Genomic DNA, 23,314 nt, shown 5'->3' on the forward strand with positions numbered 1-23,314 from the left:
GCTGGGTAGCGATAGGGCAAAACAACAAAACCAATTTAAGATGACTTAATCTAGGTATATTTAAAATTACATACATGTAATTGTGGTAAAATTTGAAAAGTATATTTTCAGGCTTAGCTTGAAAAACCAAAATCAATGTTTTCTGTAATCTCCGCAGTTAATTTTTGTTTTGCTTAAGATTCAACCAAAGGCCATATAATAAGCACATTTATTAATCGATAGCATTGTATCTGTCATGCATATAGGATTTGCTAGACAAATTTCTATATGCAGCATAATGTGCATATTTCTATATGCAGCAATGTAGGAGCTTACAGTTCTGTGTCATAAATTACCATAAAACATGTATCTTCTGTTGTTTTTTTTAAAGATTGGCACCCAAGCTAACATCTGCTGCCAATCTTCTTTTTTTTCCTCCTTCTTCTCCCCTAAGTTCCCCAGTACATAGTTGTATATTCTAGTTGTAGGTCCTTCTAGTTGTGCTATATGGGACACAGCCTCAGCATGGCTTGATGAGCAGTGCTAGGTCTGCGCACAGGATCCGAACCGACGAAACCCCGGGCCGCTGAAGTGGAGTGTCCAAACTTAACCACTTGGCCACGGGCTGGCCCCATATCTTCTGTTTTTTGCAATGACAGTTTTTAATTTTTCCTAGTTAACTGGGGGTTAACGACGTTTATCACTTAAAATATTTCTATTAATTAATAAAATTGGAAAATACAGAGCTCATTTTCTCTAGGGGTTTTCAAACTTTTTCTTAGAGCAGAACTATTTGATTTAGGGAAAACATTCAGTGTCACTCGCCAAAATAAGCAAATGCGGAGTTCCTAACAATTGAAAGGAGCAAAGGCGATCTTCCCCACATCCCTCTAACTGCTACTTTCATTTCCTCGTCCTATTGCACTCCTTCAGTGCTGAGAGAAGAGTTAACACACATAAAGCTTGAAAACAACAGTATTGTCTATTTTCCTTATTTCACTCATACGGAAACAGAGAGACAAACGTATTCATTCAATGGTTTAACCAGTTTGCCCATCTGCACAACGAGGGAGTCCAAACTGTCCCTGAGTCTCTTGATTCCAAGCCATTGTCTTTCCCTATCATCCTACTCTCTTTCTTTCTCTTAGAATTAGGGAAACATAAACCCTGAACGTAGAAGAAATTATTTGTGGTTAACTTGGAGTTCTCTCATCTAGCAGTTGTTTACTCTGAAGTGTGAAGTTTCCTTACGTAGTTCCCCAGTTAAAAGCTGCACAGGTTGGGCTGCAGACTTCCTAATTCTGCAGTCAAGGATCAATGTACCTTGTTTAGAAACGCATCGTTTAAAGAGTCCCAATGTAAACTTTAAATGTTGTAAGTTGTGGAAAGAAGAGTATAGTTCACTGAGAAAACTCAGGTTTGATGTTAATATGCAAACTTTCTTTCGAGAGGAAAGGCATGAATAATTACAAGAAAATAGATTTTAAATGTCATGGATTTCTTTTGGGATAACATTGGGGAAGCTGGCTAACCACAGTGTGTTAAACAATGAAAAGATTTCTTCCAGAATATCATTTAGGGTTATTTATGAATAGCCACCACACTCCCCACCATGCCCGGGGAGGCACCGCTTTTTTTTCATTTATAAAATAAAATGGAAGGAGACAGGATTTATTATGTCTCTTCTAACCCCTAGAATTTTATGATTCCATGAAAAAAACGGTATAAAATATCAGAGCTGAAAGTGGCAAGACATAGGGGATCATTTGATTAATACTTCCACTTCTGAGAACTTGTATTTGAGAGCTGTTTTCATCCAGATTTGATCAGAATTTTATCTTAAAACATGGTATTCATTAATACTTTGTAGAGTAAATATGTGAGCTATTTTCTACAGCTCATTTACATAGGAGGCTCTATTTTGCTCATTAATTTTAAGTATTACTATTATCATGAAATTAAACTTACTGTTCACCTGCCAAATGAATTATGTTCATTTGGTTTGACCAAAGGACTTCAAGAATTCTGTTCCTTTCCACTTCTTCTATACATAACCCCAAAGATTGGTGGGAAAAAGAATGCCTTCCACATGTTAAGATGGGAATTCTCTTTGTTTGGTTCTGATGCTACCTTCCTTAACTATATTTTGAATGTACTTATCTGATTGTATTCTATTTATAAGTTTTATACAAAAATATTCTAACAAAGAACTACATCAACAAGACAACAATAATATAGTACTTTTTGAGAGCATCCTTTGTATCACAAATAGTGTTCAGTGCTTTATACATTGTATCTTACTTAATCTTTAAAACAGTTTTATAGAGATCATGATCATGGACAGAAAGGCACGATTAGAACCTGGGTATATAATACTCCACGTCCCATGATTTTTACCTCTACCCTCTGTCCTACTAAACTTCATACTGTATAGTTATAGTACCCAGTGCAATGGTGACATTATTGAAACTTAATACAGAGAATGTACAGAATGATTCTCACCTTAGACCAGTCACCCATTCGCCAAACATAGCATTTCGAGTAATCCTCACAGTCCTCAGCGTCTCTGGGTCTGGTGGAGAGGACGCATTTCTTTCTAGGGTTAGTACACCTCACAGTCCGATGACGTACGCCTTTGCCACACTTGACAGAACACTGAAAGATAACATCAGAGAGTTTGGATAAAGTTGGTGATTAGGAGATAAAGACTAATGATTAAATTACATTAAGTATTGGTCCTAATCATCTCTTATAAGCCTAGCACCTATATAAAGCCCAGGTAAAAAAATAAAGGATAAGGATAAGGATAACCCAGGCTACGTCCCAGTATCAGAGACCAGATGGGACCCAGGGCACAGTGCTGGAGGTCAATGGGTTTCAGAAACCCAGGACTATTATTACAGAGAGTAATATAACACAGGGATTGTTTATGAAAGACAATTACAATGATCAAAATGTAAAATACTAAACTTTACACATTATATGTAAAAATTAATTCACCAATGTAATTGGTTGAAAAATTACAATTTCTTAGAGAATGTCATTTCTTACAAACTTTTCTTATGGCTAAAACAGGGAAAAATCCTGGTAAAAATAAAACAATTTCTTTACATAATTATATACCCCACAAATCATCATTCTAAATGGTTGTACGGATTGAAAATATAACCCATTCAAAAACAGTTTAGTTCATTTCATAAATAATTGATGTTTGATTGATGATAGTGACATAACAGATAAGAAGCACATATGTATATTCCACCAATCTTTTCCAGGTGCAACTTAGCCTCTCATTTATGCTCCCTATTATGGAATATGTCTAAAGCTTACCAGTTTTACAAAGGTACATATCACTGACTATCTGGACATAGAGACCAAAATGGCATTGGGCAGGAGAGGGGAGAAGGAGAGAGGGATGAGAGAGATGACAAAACTTAAAGACCCAATTTATATTTATGTCTGAAAAAAATCCAGAGAAAGAGTTGCAGGTATACATTTAGCAATGATACAGTTTAGGAGTATAACCATGTAGATTCCAACAGTTGTGTTCCTAAAAATTTGAGCATGAAACTAATGATATTTTAAATATAGTAAATTTTTCACAAATGAGTACTTGTCTTATAACTTCTGGCCTGTGTTTGAATATGTTGAGTTTTAAAGTTGACTATATGATTTGGTATTTTAGTATTCATATTCTTATTTTTGCAATTGAAACCAATCCTGATCCATAAACTCATTTTTAAATTACATCAAAACAAGAGAGACATTTTTTAATTGGTATATTGCATTGAGACATATTATTTCTCCCACGTGGTGCCAAAAATCTATGTAGTAGAATATTTCTGACCTATTTCCTCCTGAAGAGTTTGCAAAAATGTTAGGTTAGGCTGGAGCTGGGGTATTTTTGTTTCTTTGATGCTCATGAGAATCTTCTCTCTAGACTGAAGTGAATCATTCTGATGTAAAATTTGATATTGCATTCATTCTCAAAAGTATACATCACAAATGAAGGAGAATCTATTAAGCTGCAAGGTATAGCTCAGAAAAGACAATAAAGTCATGCTATTTGCTAATGTGCTTTTTGGGGAGCTGGGTTAATTGGCTCATCTGTATGAGTTTGTAAGAGTGAGTGTGTTTGTGTGTGTGTGCATGCACCCACATACTCACCTAAAGTTCTTCAGAGCAGCTAGTAAATGTAAGTAATGACTGGTGTTTATTATTATGCAAAGATACGTATCACGATAACTGAAGATAAAGCACACAGTTTGGCACAGCACACACCCATATGCCATTCATGACAAGCTAGTGGGGGTGTAGTGCAGTGGATTGGACAGCACTGGGTTCAAATCTCTATCACTTAATTGGGCAAACTAATTTCTCTGAGCTATATTATAAAATGGAGAAACTGTTAACTTTCTTCATTGGTAATTAAATCTAAACAATATCATAAATATGAAGCAAAAACAGAGTCCTTGCTCACAGGAAATGACTGTTAAATGTTAATGTCCTTTCTTTTTCCTCTTAAATGTTCAGAGATGTATATACAATGAGGCAAATGTGTATTTTAATAGGTGCCCACTAAAGAGTAGACTCATGATATCTAAGTTAAAAAGCAGGATTCTAAAATGTATATAAAATATGTTCTTGACTATGTTACAATATTTACAGAATAAAGAGTAAATGTTTTAGTTTTTTTCTGTTTTCAAAATTATTCCTAATGACCGTATCCTTTTTTTTTTTTTTTAAAGATTTTTTTTTAATTTTTTTCCTTTTTCTCCCCAAAGCCCCCCGGTACATAGTTGTATATTCTTCATTGTGGGTCCTTCTAGTTGTGGCATGTGGGACGCTGCCTCAGTGTGGTTTGATGAGCAGTGCCATGTCCGCGCCCAGGATTCAAACCAACGAAACACTTGGCCGCCTGCAGCGGAGCGCACGAACTTAACCACTCGGCCACGGGGCCAGCCCCAAGCGTATCCTTTTAATTATCAGAAAAATCAATAGATGGCACTGAAACGGCCATGCAGGGAGATTCTGAACATGATGCAACATGACTTTATACAAGCTAAGAGCCAGAAAAAGAAAGGAAATGGAAAAGAAAAGGGGCATGTACTGCACCTCAGACCACACTCCTGCCTCCCACACCGTCATGCAGTCCTGGCCCTCGCAGCGCTGGGCAGAGGCAGGCTTGGGCCCCGTGCAGTCCCTCTCTCGGGCTCTAATCAGAGTTCCATTGCTCAATTGTTGCGTACAGGCCACTTGTCTGCTCTGCATCCCTTTTCCACAAGTTCGTGAACATGGGGTCCATTCTGTCATCATCCACCTAAAAGTAAAGCAAGGGTCACTGGAACAAGTTAAAAGATATCTACCTACTATATATTTTGACATGTCTAGAGCTAACAGAATCTTACACAGTAACTCCTTACCTTTTTTTGACTAACATTATAGTTTTCTCTAAGACATGCATGCTTTCTATTGCTTTGAATTTTCCATATTTCTTATTTCACGGCCTTGCTCTTATTAGAATCTCAAAGTATATATTAGATTCCATCCATATCATACTGCATGCTTTGCCTGTTACTGCTCATCATATCGCCATACTGAGATCCCTAACAAGCATAAAAGTGCTAACATACATGAGTTATTCCTGTTCTTTGTGTTTTAAATCTTCACACTAGCTCCATGTGTTAGGTAGTACAACTGTCATGGCCATTTACAAAAAGGGAAACCAAGGCAAGGAGAGCTGTAGTAACTTACCAAAGGTCACAAGGTTGTGGACTGAAATTGAACTGACACTGGAGACTACCTCACAATGAGACATGTGCAGGTGGTAGCAAGGTAACAGAAACCTGTCATTGAGAATCCCCTCTTCCCTGGGGGAAGCAATCACTAATGCATTATGCCTATCACTTGCAACAAGATTTGAGTCTGGGACATATCCTTCACACAAAACTACACACATTTCTTTAGGCTGGCCACTGTCTAGTTACAATGCAGTCATAGACAATGGAGTTACAGGCTCACAGGGCTAAACATGAAGTGTCCTCATTCTAGAGGTCCCCAGGACTCCAATATTATTCTTGGATTTCACTGATTCACTGATTCAGTGATTTGGCCAATATATACTACGTATTTTAATACCTAGATAGAGATTCTTTTCCCAAACAATCATCAGGAAAGTGATATGTATCTATGTCACTTCCATTTCTAATGAATTGGGATCTATCCTAAGGACCACTAACTCAAAAGCCTCCCCAAAATTTATTTCAGGAAGGAACCAAGGCCTGTGCCAGTAACGTGATTCATGAAATTTGGTATTTGTCTGATTCCTGTCAATAAAACCCTCCCTGCATTTCCCATTATTTGGACAACCTTGCTGGGGCATCTAAATCCCCCACGAAACTCTCTGCACAATCCTATTTCAGCACAGTGAAGGGCAGTCAGAAGCCCTGAGCTTAATTCTGGGTTCCTTACTAGCTGTGCACATTCTTGGAACAGTACTTAACAGCTGTTAAGTTTCCATTGTCTCATTTGTAAAAGTGTTTATTATTATACTGTCTGACCTACAAGAGGCACTCAGTATATAGTACATACCATATATATATCACAATATATTTATAAATGATTTAGACTTATTGATGTATTTCTCTAGCTTCATCTCTCACTTGTTTAGAAAATAAACCATATGTTCAGCTTGTTCCCCAAACACTTTTTATTTTCACTTCATGGCATTTGTTTATGGAGCATCCGCTGTATAGATCTCTGCCAGCCAGCTCCAAATCCCCACCTCCTAGAAGGGCTTCTCCATCCAACCACAGGGATTGTGTTCTCCTCTGCCTTCTGTCACCTGGCTTGTGGCAGTCACACAAGATCTATTGGATATTCCCTAGGGAAGTGGAGGGGCTCACGGTCTACCTACAGATTTTGATGTTTTCCTTAGCATATAATCTCTTCAAAGGCAGAGATCAATGCCTTATTCTTCTTTGCAGCCATAACACATTTTACACAACAGCTTTTCATTAAATATTTCTTGAAATGGAATTAGTTTCTCTCTAGAGTTTTCAGAAATAGCCTAAATTCTTCCAAATTTACTTAAGCCCAAATGTTCTTGGCAATGATCCAAAGTTTGAGAAGTCCACATCCTCCGCCAACCTAGTTTTCTCATCTGTATAATCTGTACAATGGTTTAATTCTAAATGATTCTACGCTTCTATTTCTGAAAAAGAAAAAAAAAATAATGATAACATTTGCACTCCACTATTGCCTCTAACAAAAGTTCTTGTCTGCTGGGCTATCAAGTATGATGTGCATCTACCATTTTGCTTTGGAGTCCCCTAGTGGCTTTTTCCTAAAGTGAATATTTATCTTCCAAATTTATTTTAGTTTCTGCTTCATCTTTCTCCACAAAGATACCCAGGCTATAAGCACAATTTAAGCCCATCTATGTACCTTTCCCCTCAACTGTGGAACCCAGAAGGCACTACTGAAAAGAGAAGTCTTTGCAATTTCATGGAATCTCATTTCTTTTAAATAAAATAAATTTTAGCAATCTCTAGTGTAATGACAAAAGTTGCCTTTTCCATTCCTTGTGAAAACTGCTCAAAAATAAGAACTAAAATGCAAAATATATTCTAATGAGAGAAAACATTTTGTAGTTTAGAATTCATCTAATTTGAAATTATCCCATTTCCTCATCTTTAAGATTCCTTCTTGCAAAGCTATTTACCAGTGCATCAATATATTTCATATTTGGCTCATAGGGTTCCATCAGGCTATGTGGTGACTTTTTCGCTAAATGAGAATGGAAATTAGAATATTTCTTACTAGGGTAGGGGGAAAGAAGAGGCAGGAGAAATGAAGGTTACGCTATGCCAGTAAGTCTTAGAAAGTTTTCCTGTGATGACCCCTAATAATTGCCCATGTCCATTTCTTACTTTCTAATATTTTGGTTAACCTCACTGACATTGCTTCTTGGTGGTTCAAAACATATTGCCTCCTTTTCCAAGGGAAGGTAGATAATAATCTCTAACAAAAAGACTTCCAGTCTCCAGCTGCAAAAAGTTCTCACTTAGAAATGTACTGACCTTTGAAAACTATTCCTTTTACCAAGTCTTTATGGGGGCATTTTTCCCCAAGATAGCCGAGGTCAGTGAAGGCACAATAACTCGTGTGTACTGTACACTCTGATCCTTCACAGACCAAGTTAGGAAGTGACAAATATACTCTAGACCTCAAATCCAGCTAATTCAAGAGTCCTGATAGATCAGAAAAAGCCACTGCTCTTTCATCCAAATGGAAAAGCTATATGGTATGTAAAACAAATGGTGTTGTGAAATATTTTAATAAATTATTTAACATAAGATAAATTAGCATTTTAATATCTATTAAAAGAGATAGAGAGAAAGATAAGTCTTAGGAAGAATAATAACAAAAAGGATCCAGTTCTTTAGCTGACAGGGCAAAAGCCAAAAACTCTGCTTCTCTACCTGTCCAGCATTGAAGGGAAAGGTCCCAAGGACGTGACTGTAGGCAACAATAATTCCCTAGGTCACCCTTCCTGTTGATTACTACACTGCCTCATAAAAAAGCTTAACTAGTTCATCTACTAATGGACTTAGCCTGAAAAGCACATAGCCAGGCAAGTGCAATGGGTACAATATTACTGAAAATATATTCACGTACTTTTGTCTTATGCACATTCTTTCACATATCATTCACTGCCCTATTCCTTAGAAGCATATTTTTGCCTGGTTGGGGGAGTTAGGGGATAGGATTGTTAGAGCAGGAATGCAAAGGAAAAGTTGATAATCAGCTTTTGATACCTTAAATACACTGAATCTACAGAAAAGCAAGTCTTGAAATTTCAGCTTTGTAGAGGAAGAAAGGATTTTCCAAATTCTTTTAAGCTCTCATTAACATAGCATGAGCCAGATCTGGAGGGCTTAATTATTGCGTTTTGCAAGAAGCCAGAAATAGAGGGGACTCAGGATGCAGTGCTACATCGAAGGGGGAAGGCAGGGGGAATGGGGAAACTAGAACTGAGCATTAGCCTGGATGCCACTAATTCCCAAAGAGATTATTTAAGATAGAAAGGCCCAAATATAGTTGATTGGCAACTTTGTTCTTCCTCCCCTTAGTTATTTAACCACCCTCCCATACTTCCTCATGTGGTGGAGGGTCATGAATAAGATTGTTAGTTATAGACTGCTACAAAGCTACAAATTCTTTGCATATCTGAGTTGGAGGATGTGTAAATTCATTGTGACTCCCCTGTAGAAGCTATTGAGAGAGGAGTCAATTCTGTTTGGTTCCCTAAGAACTCACAGTTAGACTAACTCATTGAGCCTCAACAAATCCCTGAATGGCAGGATAGAATAAATCTCCCTGTCCTCAGATTCTAGAGGAATCAAGCCAGTATGACATTCTTTTTATCATTTTATCCCTAAAAGGTTTTAGGACTTTTGACACTGAGGTTGAGTCCCACTCCAGCCAAACATTAATTTTCATATGAAAGTGTGTGGATTTTCAGGAGCCCTGTGATGGGATCCATTCCAAACAGACTTGCTGCTAGCTCGCTCCAAAATTATACTCAGGTTCCACTCATTTGTTTCTGTTAGTGACTAAGGCATAGCCTTCTTTCTATGCCACTTTCAGCTGCTTGGCATTGCTGTTTTGTCCCCTACTTACATGTTTCTTGCCCGATTTGTTGCCTAATTCTCATCGGGGAAGTCACAGGCAGCCAAAGCAACTGACTGTCCAGTAACTAGGATCCAGATTAGGAATCTGGGGATCAGAGATCAGGAACCCAGCAGTTTGCATTCAGAACTCTGGGACAGGACGTGAGAATCTAGCCTGTAGACCACACTGCCCCTGTTGTTGTGTAGGGGACTGGGTCCTGGTCAGTCCAGCTTTGGTTTGTATCACCCTTGGCAAGTTCTAACACACCATTTCAGAGAATTCAGGAACGAATAGCTAAATTCACCCCAATCACCAGATTTTTGAAGTAGTGACCAATAGGTTACCGAATAATTTTCATGACTCCTCCCTCCAGCCCAGTTAGTGGTTGTTTTCACACCATGGAGCACACTAGTTAAAGTCCAGGTAAATCTTAACTTTGCTGCTCCAATACTCTTTCCATCATGATGATTACCTTTCCTCCTTAGATCCAGCTTATTTAAAATCATACATTTTGGTATATCTTCCTTTGCATGGTTTTAAGAAAGTGTGATTTTGTTAATATTTTGAATATGTTTGAAAGACCAGCAATTTAAGCGACAAACAGAACCTTAACAATTGGTGGGACAGGTTACCTTGTTTGGCATGGTTGCTCGTTGCATTTGCGAATCTGTGGCTCTGGCTTGGTTAAGTATTTGCATTTCTTGCTGTCCACAATGCTGATATTTTTGTTCATGATTTTTGTGCAAGACACTGTTGTCTTCCTTTCTCCTGAAAAGAGCAAATAAACACATAAAGAAATGTTATCAGAGGCCTTTATATGATGGATTTAGGTGTGCATAGGCTTGTTGCAATTTTCATAGATATTTTAAACAAATTTTCAGTTAGATCAATAAAGATGATATTTATAATTTACACAACAAAATATATCTCTAGGCTTAAGGAAAATGAATGGTAATTTTTTCCTCCTAGGAATTCAATGACAAGCTTTATATTACAAAGGGATCGTGGCAGCCTAAGTTGACAAGATATTCATTACCAGTCCATGCTATCTTTTAGCATTAAGTGATGAAAAGCTACATATTCATAAAACCTATATGCATTCCTGAAAGCTCACAAACATGCATATAAACATGTGTGCACCTTTTATTATTTGGCTGTATGTCATCAGTGCTCTGTAGCAAGTTATAGGAAGCAAGCTTATTTTGAGTATAACTCAGACCTTTATTCTTATTGTCTCTGATAAAGACCCCAAGAATTCTAGAAATCCTCATTCCCTAATAATTGCCATGTTTTCTAAGAAAAGCCATGAGATTCTTGCCATTTTCCACAAGATTTCAGAAAAATGGCTTTCCTACTTTCCCTGGTATGATGAAAGTCTGATTACAGGACGTAAAAATAACCATTTGCATGCTGAGTTCATTTGGGTAGAGCCCTATAATTACACTAACTTGATAACACTTCTATTATTTCATCTTACACTTAAAAAGCCTATTAAATATGTGCTAATTCTGTTTTCCTACAAAAGTCTAAATATCTAGATAAGATTTAATAACCTAATTTAACTCAGTGTTTGACATTATAAAATAATTAAATCAACCAACAATTTTAAAGTCAGATGGGTCACGAAGGATTAAGAAAAAAATCACAAGTCTTCTGGGTCTCTATTGAAAGGCCCATTAGTTAGGGTCCTATGACTGTCATGCAATGATAATTAGGGAGCTCAGAGTGTTCATGCTGGTCATGCCAAATTGGACAGCCTGGGCTGGTGGCAAAGAGGTCACTCTGTCATTTAATTAACAGAGAAGGGAGGCTGGCATCAAGAAAGAAGAAAAGAAGGGATGTAGAGAAAAAAAGACAACTACTCTGAATAATTTTTAAGTATCTTTTACTTTGACTTGACTGGGGTATGAGGGTAGACAAGAGGGTAGTCAAGTAGAAGGCAAAAGAACAGGCATAGGTTCAGAATCTTCCCTTGATTTCCCTCTCAACGGCACTGAGCAGAGTCCCACAACAATCTGTATCATACAAAAATCATGATTATATCTATATACATATGTGGATTAGCTAACAATTATATCTGCGGTTATTGCATATCATGTTATTGAAACCATTTAGATCTTCAGTTCTCTTTTCTAGCATAGGCAGCACAATGTTGGCCAAATTATTCCCTTTTTGGATAATACTAGGGTTCCGGTGCAATGCAATTTATTCTATGGGAGCTCAATACAGACAACAGAGTGCCAGGCAGGCCAAAGGCTTTTCCCTCAAGTGGGAGAATGTGTGCCTCCAACCAGGACCCTATGGCACTCTATAAAGTGTTCACCAGTGGGCCAACAATGGGAAGGGCCTTGAGATGGACATCCAACCAGATTAGTAAAAGGTGGCCCTAAGAGTGTACAGATTAGGAAAAAGTCATGCCCTCTAGACAGATGAATTAGAAAACAGTGCTCCTTTCACTACACAGAAGTTGCCCTCAAACAGGGTGCATGGTTTGGCAAATGTAGCATGGGCTGAACGCAGTCGCCAGGACAAGGACTTTACCGCAGTACACCAGCTGCCTAACTGAAGGCAACAGCTGTGCCTCAGTGGTCTTCTAGCCTGACCTGTGCAGCTCATGCAGTCAGGCAAGCTGATGTTAACTTGTAGAGAAAAGGCAACCTTTCACGCCCCGGGTATAGCTTACAGGATGTCCAGGCCATTTTTTGGTGTGTCAAGAAGGGTGGGAGGTGGCACTGGACTTAATCATGGTAGTGTTCAATACTCACCAACTTCAACTTTCAAATAAACTGTCAGAGAAGCAGAAATGAATTATTATGTTCAGTTTTTTACAGAGAAAACTGGCCTCACAAGGCAGGAGTTACCTTTTAAATGTAAGAATTTGGAACAGAGTTTTGGTCAATTTCCTCCTAGTTTCCTATACTTCAGGTGCACCTTTATTACCTGATGCATATATTAAATAGATATTATGGAAATTTTGTATAATGCTAGCATGTTATTTCTACATTACAATGATGCCTACCTAAAAGTAGGATTAAAATAAACGCAACTTTTGTGAAATATAAATGTTAGGTATAAAATCTAACTTAAGGCCTTCACAGTCATAAGACACTCTTTTACAGAACACATGTAGTTGCCTAAACTAATTTAGATAATGGCTTTTTGCCAACTACAACACAAAAAGATGACAAACAGACATTATCCAGAAAGCTTTTGCTGAACATATATGTAGTCACGGAACAAATAACTCAGGGCTAATTGTACCACAGTTTTTCCTTTCCTCAGAAAATATCTAACTTTAATTATACTGGCTTAGAGCTACCATAGTGAACTACTGAAAACATCTTTTAAGGATCAGTAGTGATATATGAAAATGGACATAGGTATTGGCATCATTTCAGGGAGCACCTTAGTGGTGCTCTAAGAAAGTATGAAGGCGTGTGAGTATGAACTGGGACACTTCCATTGCAGCGAGGAAGCTCACATCGTAAGTTTTTTGGCAGATAGGATAAAATTAGCCCTACTTTTTTTTATTTCGTTGAACAAAAACAACAGAATCAGAGGAAAAAAATCTATTGCTCAGCTACAGAAACATTATGCCTATGAAAACACAACTAAGAACTCAAAGCCATATGGAAATGTTATTGTTTAATTTTTTTCTTTTATATATTTTTACGTCCTAGCCAACACAGGAAATTTCCATTCTAGCATCTAATAGCAGTATTTACAATGCATCCAATACCGTGGAACCTAGGGACGAACAGAAAGCGATGAAGCGACTGGCCTTCTGCCTGAACCATGAGTAGCTGCAAGCTGTTGACAGTGTATTACTTGTTTTATGGCAATTAACTTCACCTCTGGGTCATTCCCATTAAATCAGCATTGAGGAAATCTGTTTCACCGTTTTAAACACAATTACGAATAAAATAAAATAGCCATTAATGCATTCATCTCATTACCAAATTTGGGCAAAATCTGAAAATGAAAGGTCATTTTTATTTACTGACTCTTTCTTTGTTTTCTGAAGACATAAAGACTAGATATTATATTGTGTGCCTTCTTTTCCAGTCTCAGAGATAAGCCAATATTTTTTTCTATGCTCTGTATTTAACCAAAGGGATATTTTTAATAAAGCTACATTCTATTTAGGTAGATCACATTTCTAGAACTTGCATCATAAATGTAGAAACACATGCTCAGGACAGGGTTCAGTGTTTTTAAATTTTCTATATATTATTGGAGATCCCAAACTTTTTAATAAAATTATGGAACTCTATAAGACAGAGACTATATATATTCATTTATCTTTATAATTTTCTTTTAAACTATTTTTTTCTGTTGAACTAATAATGGCCAGCAAGCAAGTGAACCAGAAGTAAATATACTTTATTGAGGATGAAGGACTTTTCTCTGAGCACTTCTAAGAGATACATAAAATGCTGGTTATTTTTTAAGCATACATTTTTTAACTTGAACAACTTCCAAAAATCATGTCATGCCATTTACTTCTTAGCTATTCTTTTTACATTTCTTTAAAATATTTTTCCCTCAGGGTTTGGGCTTAATATTAAAATGACTATTTCGTTTTCTATTTTAATGAAAAAATTTTATTTCATATTGTTCATAACATCCAATACATAATCCAATCTGATCTTGTCATTCCCATGCACACAAATATTTTAATGGGATCCCATAACTTTCAAGTTAAATTTAACTTGAGTGCTAGCATAACACTCAAGGATCTTTATGAACTAGCTTCTTTCTACTTTCCTAGGCAAATCAGTTCCCACTCCTTGATCCCATATTTTGCACCCTAGTAATAAACATTCTTACCAACACCAGTGCCTTTGCACCTATGCATATTCCTGGAAGGCTTTCTACCTCTCCCCATATGACTCTGTATAGTGATTTTACTATTATCTGTCCCCTACTAGATGGACAATGAACTCTCTAAAAGTAGAAAGCACTCATCTTTGGACCACCCAGTAATAGTCAGTGCACAGTCAGTATTGGTAAAGGAATCAATGACTGAAATATAAGCATGTAATTCAAACCCAAAGTTCCTTCTCTACTAAGAGGCTCATCTCAACACTGCGTTTCCTAAAATGGTGAAAAATCATTGGCAAAAGACTAATTGAAATAGTTATCTATGGCAAGTCCACTTAATGGATTATCATTTAGGTATTAAACTTCAAGTTTATAGGGAGTTTCCAATAATACAAAAATATTCCTATTACTTTAAGAGGGTAGAATACACAATTGTACTAAATATTATTGAAATAAAATGCACAGAAAAAAGTATTTTTGCATTTATTTGGCTAATAACATTTATTTTGGTACACGCAAAGTGCCTTTAAAATGGAAAAACTGAAACAAACTGCACCCTTAAAAAGATACAGGCATTTGAACACTAAGATATTTCTCCTCAACTTGAACCCAAAGTCTTGGATGCCTCCTCAGAATTTAGTCGTGAACAAGGACAGCCCTGTCTAGAGGCGAACAGCATGAGAGTCGTAAGCTAGTAGGATTTGGACTAATGTGAAGAATGTGTAATGTTAGCTTATTCTTTTCCCCTTTAAATTGTATCTATTCAGATTTCCTAAACCCATGTTTAACTCGTCATTTACTTCAAAAGAGGTCATTGAATTTTGCAGTCCTTGTTCTAGCTTTTATACAATTAATTCATTCACTAGATCAAAATAAATCCTAGAGCAATGCAGTGATTTATGCAGTATGAGGAATGCTGATTTCACATACACGCTCAGATATTCTGGAACGATACATCTCTAATGCCTCCGAAGGCTAAGATCACTTAAAACAGGTCTTTTATGTCAAAAGGAACTTTATCCACTGACCCACTCTTCTGAGGTGCCAAGATAAATTTAAAACATTCCTTCAAAGATTTTTTAGATATTTTAGAACACCAATGTAAAGCAAACATTTGTTTCACCAATACATTGTAAGCTGTTTGAAAATAAAAGGACTAATTTCAATAGGCAATGCTAAAATACAAAGCGATATATCAATTCAAATCATTCTAGAACCATCAGAATTTGAAAAGACAGTGATGAAAAGTGTACATATATTAAACTGTTGGAAAAATTTACTTGAGATCACCAGCATCCGTTAGATATTTTAAAACAATATTCCCTCTTGAAGGAATGTTTCTATCTTAGGCTTTTCAGATCTTGTAATAACTGGTATTAATCAGTTAATAGAAATGCACAATGAATTAACCTTAATTTGGGTTATCATTTTAAAACTTAGTTTGAGATACTGATATAAAAGATCATTGTAATAAATATTTAGCTACACAACACTAGGTATCTCAAAAAAATTTTTTCCCCACTTATTGCTGACAGTCTAATGCCTTACAATAGAATTAAAAAAATAACTTATGTGAAACATTGAAACTTTATACCGTTCCATGATACTTTATTTGCTCTTGCTTAATGTATTCCTGTGAAGTAAAATAGTGCTATTATTTCTTTGCTCTTGAAGAGAAATTTTGCATGAATCTGTTTCCAATGTTCTGTGCTTTGAACTTACTCTCATTTAATTCATGAATATGCTGAAAGATTACAAAGCTCTTTCTGGCTATAAAATCGAAAATACGAAGTCAGAAATGATGCGATTCTTGAAATCCTGTCCATCCACTTTATTTATGAACTGCAAAGGAAAATAATATCCAAAAGCCCAGAAATATTTTGGCATTGAATTCAATATGCGCCCTATTAACATAGTCAGAGATAATTGAAAACTGTTGACTAAACACAATGGAACAGATTTGAGAAAGATCTATTCAAGCGCAAATCATATAGAGATCGTGTATAATTAGAAGGATTATTTTGCAAACTAAACCATTTGAAATAAAAATAAGGACATATCTAAATTCTTATTTAGCAGATTAAAATAAAACATGTCTTTGAATCCAAAGAAAACTTACATAATCTCTAAGGGACATGCTCTATTTTGTGGAAAGAAATGGCATTAAGCCTCCTGAGCTATTCTTGAAGGAAGTATATGATGAGGAGGAAAGAAGACTTGAACTCAGGAATCCTGGATTCTAATCCTGGCTCTACCCCCAGTGGGCATGTGACCACGCGAAGTCAGTTAACCTCTATGCTCTTCAATTTTCTCATGTTAATAATTAAGAAGTTATGCTTGAGAATATCTAAAAGCCCTTGTGACTCTGAAACTAAAAGAATTTATAATGAACCTCTAATTCTTTACGGTTTGGCAATTGGCAAAACATATACTAGGCTGTAATTAACGTGATTTTTGGAAAAATTTTTAACCCTAAAAACTTGCTTTTTCAAATTGAAGACTGACAAGTTCTGTATGTTTACTTCTGATGCAGCTTTTATTAGACCACAATTACAGAAAGAAAAAAATTTAGGATAATAAAATTCACTGGGCAAACATTTTCCTGCCTAGAATTTCAAATATAAACAGATTTTAATGACTGCCTTTCAGTGCTGTAACAGGAACCATCAACCTTTTCATCACTGCACTTCCCCACAGCTCACCATTGCCTGGCGGCTGGTCGTTCTAATCTGAGTTATATAAAGAGAAAATTCTAACCGTGTAGATTTTCACTTCAAATATATTTGTTTCTGTTGTATTTTTGTCTTTTTATTTGGATAGAAGATATGAAGCAGAATCTCTTAAGTGAAACAGGCCCTGGCATCAGTGAAGAAAGGGTGGAGCAGAGGAACAGGAATCCAGGTGTATATGGGAGCATCAGCTGGAGACAGGAGGGGAGAGGATCTCAAGTCACATGGCAATAAAGGGGCCCCAGGAGAAACATGGCCAATGAAAATTTCATTGTGGCAAAGATGACCAATAAATTCTTTTAAATTGCAAGAATGATCTGAAATCCTTTTGTTGTAATCACTCTATATCCTTGGGAGCAAAGCATGATCTGTATAATCTCCCCTTCCTCTGCCCCACAATGGTGCCTTTACTCTGGTGACCCCTTAAGGCCAGGTGCTCCACGAGTCAGCTGAGAAGCCCAGATCTCTGAGCACTTTGACAAAAGCTGCTTCTCCCCAGCCTCCGCACCTCTGGATGTTGCTGGCACCTTTTTGCTCTCTCCTGAGGACACTGTTTCTTGCTTTCCCTGCAGCCTCCAGGGGGGTGGCCATTTTCCTGCTTACGCCCTGCACCTTTGGATTTAGAGGCAGCATGGGTGTCCATCCTCCTCAGGCCACTACCCAACCATTCTCTCTTCCTTCTTCCCAAACATCCAGCTTTAGATCAGACTATAGAACGCATCCCCCTTCTTGCTGGAGTCAAACACCAACCCTTGGGCCACTCCCTCTCTTTAAGATTTTAGTTCCTGGATTATTGTTATATTTTCTAATACTGCTTCTGGCACAATTTTTGTAATTATGTTATCCATTTGAATGATTCTTCTAACACTGAGACCTCTCACTTCCTAGCCTCTTCTCTTCCCAGAGATCCTGCCTTTCACTTTACTTCAGCCATGAACTCCCTTGGTCTTGTTATTACCAATAACTATGACTCCTCCATAATCTCAGCTCTATTTTCTGTCACCATCTCCTGTGTTCCCAGCCCTCTCCCTTTAATACCCTGAGACTAAAAGTTCTTTAACCCCACCAGGCCCTATAATCCATCAATCTTACCACGTTTTCACCGTCTTTCAAGCTGCTGATCTCTTTACTTTCCTCCTTATATAACTAAATTCCATGATGAACCATTTTCAGCTCCTTACAAACAACCTCAGGTCACCTATATTTTTTATTTTTATTTTTTTATACTCACCTGGCAATTCCCAAACTCACTCCACAAGTGCATCTGCATGCTATACATAACTGAAGGGTAACACACCATTATGTTGGCTGTTGTCAAACTAAGTTCATGACCCTTAACTTCAAGTGTACCATCAGGGAGAGCTACCACACAATCAAGATACATTTACCCACTTCATTCACTCTCTCACTCTCTTAAGTGACCTCTTTTCCAAATTCTACTATCTCCTTTTTCCACCTTCGCTGTTAGCAAGATGGCTTTTATTAATAAAACAGATGTAACTAGAAGACTACCACTATAAGTTCCTGTCGCCTGCTTCTGTTCACAAATACTGTCTTTTCTCCTGTTACTAGTGATGGGCTGTCCATATTTCAACCCAAAGCCAACTACTCCAATCCATCTCCAGCTTGCCTACTCAAGGATATCACTTCACCCATTTTTTGCTCTCTTCTTTGCATCACTAGTTTTCCATTCTTTTCTAGAAAATGCACACTGGCAATTAATCATGTGTAATTCCCCCTGTTAAATACAACGACAACAAACTCATATTCCCCTCCAGCTGTTGCTGCATTTCTCTGTTTTCTTCTTTCAGCAATATTTCCTAAGTTACCTTGAATCCTTTCTCCGATTCATGATATGTCATTTTCTCTTGAATTCATTCCACTTAGTCGTTTGAGCCAAATACTTCATTAAAATGAATTTTGACAGGGTCATCATTGACCTCTATGTTTCAAATATAATAAAGACATTTTAAAATAAAATAAATGCAATATAATATATTTAAACATAAGAGTCAATTCTCAGTCCACATTATGTTTGACTTAGCAGCTTTTGATATAGTTGATCATTCTCTCCTTCTTGTAATACCTTCTCTCTTGCCTTTCAGTTTCCAATTCTTTATGGAGTTTGGAATTTCAGATAAGGGGTGGTGGATCTGTCTTAAGTGTCAATGGCTAATCAGAAAACAACTGCTGTTTTGGAAAGACAAATATTGCAAAATCCTTCACCTCCTCCACATGTTGCATCGCAATCTTCCCAGCCTGTGTGTGTCCACATGAAAAGGGGTTCAGGTGCTTTAGAACTCTGATTCTCTGGAAGAGGGTCTGATGGGATAGTGTATTCATAGTGAAGACCATAATTCTGGTCTTGAAACAGCAGCACCTATAAGATAATATATAAAAGTGATCAAGGCAGATGGGTCAAAGTAGAGCACGTTCAAAGTGAAGCATAAAACTAAGGATATTGATACCTTAAAATGCTGATTGCATGGTGTGCAAGCTCCTTTAATCCATAGTAGAATTGGGACATTACTGCTTAGATGTTGAAACTGTCATACTCTGAAAAGACTGGAGTTACACACTTACCTCTGAGCTACAGACCGCAAGAAAAAAAGCCCATTTGAATGAGTGCAGAGATACCAGATCATTTTCTCTCAAGCTGATGGACTAGACAGTTCCCCAAAGCATGGTACGTAGATGAGATGACATTAGCAGGGGGTCAGGGATATGTGTCCTATCTAACATCAACATATAACCCACAATCTAATATCAAATGCAGCCTTTTCAAGCACATAAAACTAAAAGATGGATAGTGAGAACCTGTATCAAGAGAGGAGGAGGATAGAAGACTTTGGGAATCATTTCACTCCATAGGGTAGAGAACTTCTAAGCCAACTGGAGGACAAGAATTATATTCCATATATGTTTGCAATTAACTTTTAATTTTGGCAAGGTTACTAATTTTCCATTTGTAGTAATGATCACTTCCTCTGTAAAGAATCTATGTGTAAATGAACTTGATAATAAATATTAAATTAATAATGGTACAGTTATGTATACATATGTAAACAGTGCAATAAACCATAAAGGATGCATGAGAATGACTGAACTTTGGGCTACAGTGGACTAAACCACAAGCAGGGACCGTGTCTGTTTTGTTCTCCCCTGGGACCCAGTGCATCATCATGAGCAGTCATACATATTTTAAATTAAAGAAAAATATCTGAAATATACTCATTTTAAATGAAAGAATGAATGAGAATATATGTTTCTTTATAAATATATTTACACAAAATATGTCAAATAACCCCATGGAATGTATCAATTCTATCGATCTAAGGATTTATGGAAGCAATCTATATAATACAATATCATGCATAAAAATATATATCTAAATTTGAAATTATGGTAAATTATTAGAGAACTTTGTTTGATATTTAACCTGTATCAAGTAGTTGTAATGATAGGTAATTTAGAGTTAACACTCCATGGGAGAAAATTTAAATGAGCCCAAGGTTAATTTTCTTTACCTTTTCTCAAGAGTCTACTCAATATAGCAACAGAAATATTAAGATATATTTTAATATGTGGATTGAGGAACCAGCATGATGGCATTATAAATCACCTATATCAATAATAAAAATAATAGTTTTTAAACTCACATATACATAATATAGTGGGTACTAATTCTAAGTGTATCCTGGTGCTTATTTTGGCTTTAAATATCTCATTTGATATTGCCTGTTATAAGTGACTTTCAGCTAAACGTGTTAAAAAAGAGAGAGAGAGTGAGATTAACTTACCTTGTTTATGCACATAACCAGACTATTTCATAGTTTTTAAAGTGATGAAGTGAACATATAAATAATAGCTATTTGCCAATTTATTTAATTAAATGAAAATGTGTCTATTTTTCCTAACAAAACTACCTTTTCATTGATAGAACTTTAGATTGTCCTTGAATATCTAATGCCATTTAAAATAAAGACATTGGCTACAAAATCATTAGCTCTTTCTTAAACCATTTGAATTTGGCAGTATTCTTTGCAAGAAGGAAAGTGTGACCGTGTTGCAGTTGAGGGCACATACTGAAGCATGGCAGCAGAAAGTATTGCCTTTCAAAATTCAGTACCGGCTTTCAATCTGTAATAGTCATTAAAGAAAAATATCTTAAAAGTGCAGTTTCCCTTGGATTACTGAATAAATCCAGGTCACATAGATGCCTTCTTTTAGACATAGTTCACTGACTTTAATTACGTTTCATGCTTCCAGGAAAAACCTTGGTAATTACCAGTCAGATTAAGAATTCTGCATCAAGGAAACTCCATGTGCCCAGCCCTGAGGTCTCACATATACTGTTTTAAGATTTTTGAATTAGAGGCTCAGTAAAAGAGCCTCAGTCTTGCTCCATAAAAAGTGTAGGTTACATTCATATAAGGCAGGCAAGCTGATGGCATTTTCTGCAACTCAGTCATTAAAACATGTTTGTTGTTGATGATGTTATTATAAGTGACCCAATCATGGAAAGGGCAAGATAATTGGTCATACAATGTTCTGTTAGTCATTTTTTTCTCTCTCCAGATTGCACAGAGCACAGAGTGGAGTTTCCAATTCAAATTAAGTAATGCGATCCAAAGAAACTGGAGAGATGAACAAAATAATTATTCAAGGCATACATACACTTATGAATCAAGGCTGTCTGGTGTAAAGAACTTCTAAGCTTTATATCAGGGGAAGAAGCATAGAAGATTGATTAACACCTGGTTTATTAACAGATAACTTCTTGGGAGACACTGTGCACATTACTTAACCTTTTTCATACTTAAGTTTTTTAAAAATTTGTAAAATGGAGTAATAACGATACATATTACACAGGGTTATTGTCAGGATTAAATGCTGTAGTGAATGTAAAGCACTTTTGGACAGTGTCTGACTCAGTGCTCAGTGAATGATGTATATTATTATTATTAAGATTTGGAACAGAAGGTCCCCACACAACTAACCTTACTCCCTGTATTCCTGTTGGTAGAGCCTACTGACTGCAGTTCTACAAAACATTGTTATTAGAAGTGTGGTCCATGAATCAGCAGTAGTGGCATCACCTGGGAGCTAGTTAGAAACGCAGATCTCAGGTTCCTCCCCAGACCAAATGAATCAGAGAGTACATTTTAACAAGAACCCCAGGTGATTTGCAGACACATCAAAGTAGGAAGAACAAACAGGCCAATATGTAATTTGAACCTCTGGCTCCTAGACTAGCAACACAGATGTCTCCAACTGAAGACAAATTCAACTTAAATTGTATAGAGGTATTAAATAATGTGGCACGCCACACTCCAAATAAATAGTCAAGTGATTGTGTTTTAGAGTATTTCTTATGTGAAGACTTAAGGAGGAGTTCAAGTGTCTGAATTTTAGACTTTGCTGCTAGGACAGAAAACATACCAGTTGTGCAGTCAGTCCTCTGGTCCCTGAGACATTAGCACTGACTGCAATGATCAAGGTCAAAAAGGGCATGTGAACCTGCACCAGCTTGGGCATAGAGCCCTACTGTTCTGCTTCTTTCACTGCAAACTCTGTCCTGCCTCATATCTAGTCTTTCAATATATGGTAAAGAGACTTATCATCCCAAACTCTCAGATGTTCATAATTCTTTCTTTCTAGTAAGAAAACAGAACAGGGTAATTGGAAGCACTGTTAGATATAGTTACCAAATCTCTTCCCCAGGGACAACACCATTTTATACAGATGCAGACAATGTTCATTTCACAGATGTGTGTAATGCCATGATCTGCTATATTATAGCACTCTCTTTACAGACATCCACTCTTGTTAGCAAATGTGTGCTTTTAGGAAAAAGAGATTCCTTATTGCCTGGTAATTCACCTCTACTTTGAGTCTGTGAATTCGCTAAAACATCTTGTTTCTCTTGTAATAATTTGTTTTAGACATCATGATTTAAAACATATTTTTAAAAAACACCCTAAAAGCCTACCTCTTAAATGATTTTAAATGTCTACCTGACAGCTCAAATTTGGAAAAAAGATTAGAGAAGGCACGATAGAAATGCCCTTTGCCATAGCAAGATTGCTTATGCAATGTTATCGATT

The 23,314-nt window shown here is 36.7% G+C and overlaps 1 protein-coding gene across 2 annotated transcripts in view; it reads right to left on the bottom strand.

Moving 5' to 3' along the window:
• The window catches only part of ADAMTS19 (ADAM metallopeptidase with thrombospondin type 1 motif 19), a 236,401-nt gene that overhangs the window by 21,761 nt on the left and 191,326 nt on the right, over positions 1 to 23,314 (bottom strand). For both annotated transcript variants that reach the window (XM_070569341.1, XM_070569340.1), the window contains 4 exons: positions 19,434 to 19,587; positions 10,287 to 10,422; positions 5,095 to 5,299; positions 2,482 to 2,634 (listed from right to left, as the gene is read on the bottom strand). In XM_070569341.1, the coding sequence (XP_070425442.1) occupies positions 2,482 to 2,634; positions 5,095 to 5,299; positions 10,287 to 10,422; positions 19,434 to 19,587 (648 nt within the window). The remainder of the gene's footprint in view (positions 1 to 2,481; positions 2,635 to 5,094; positions 5,300 to 10,286; positions 10,423 to 19,433; positions 19,588 to 23,314) is intronic.

Source organism: Equus przewalskii, chromosome 13 (genome assembly GCF_037783145.1).
Source record: "Equus przewalskii isolate Varuska chromosome 13, EquPr2, whole genome shotgun sequence".
Classification (NCBI taxonomy): Eukaryota; Metazoa; Chordata; class Mammalia; order Perissodactyla; family Equidae; genus Equus; species Equus przewalskii.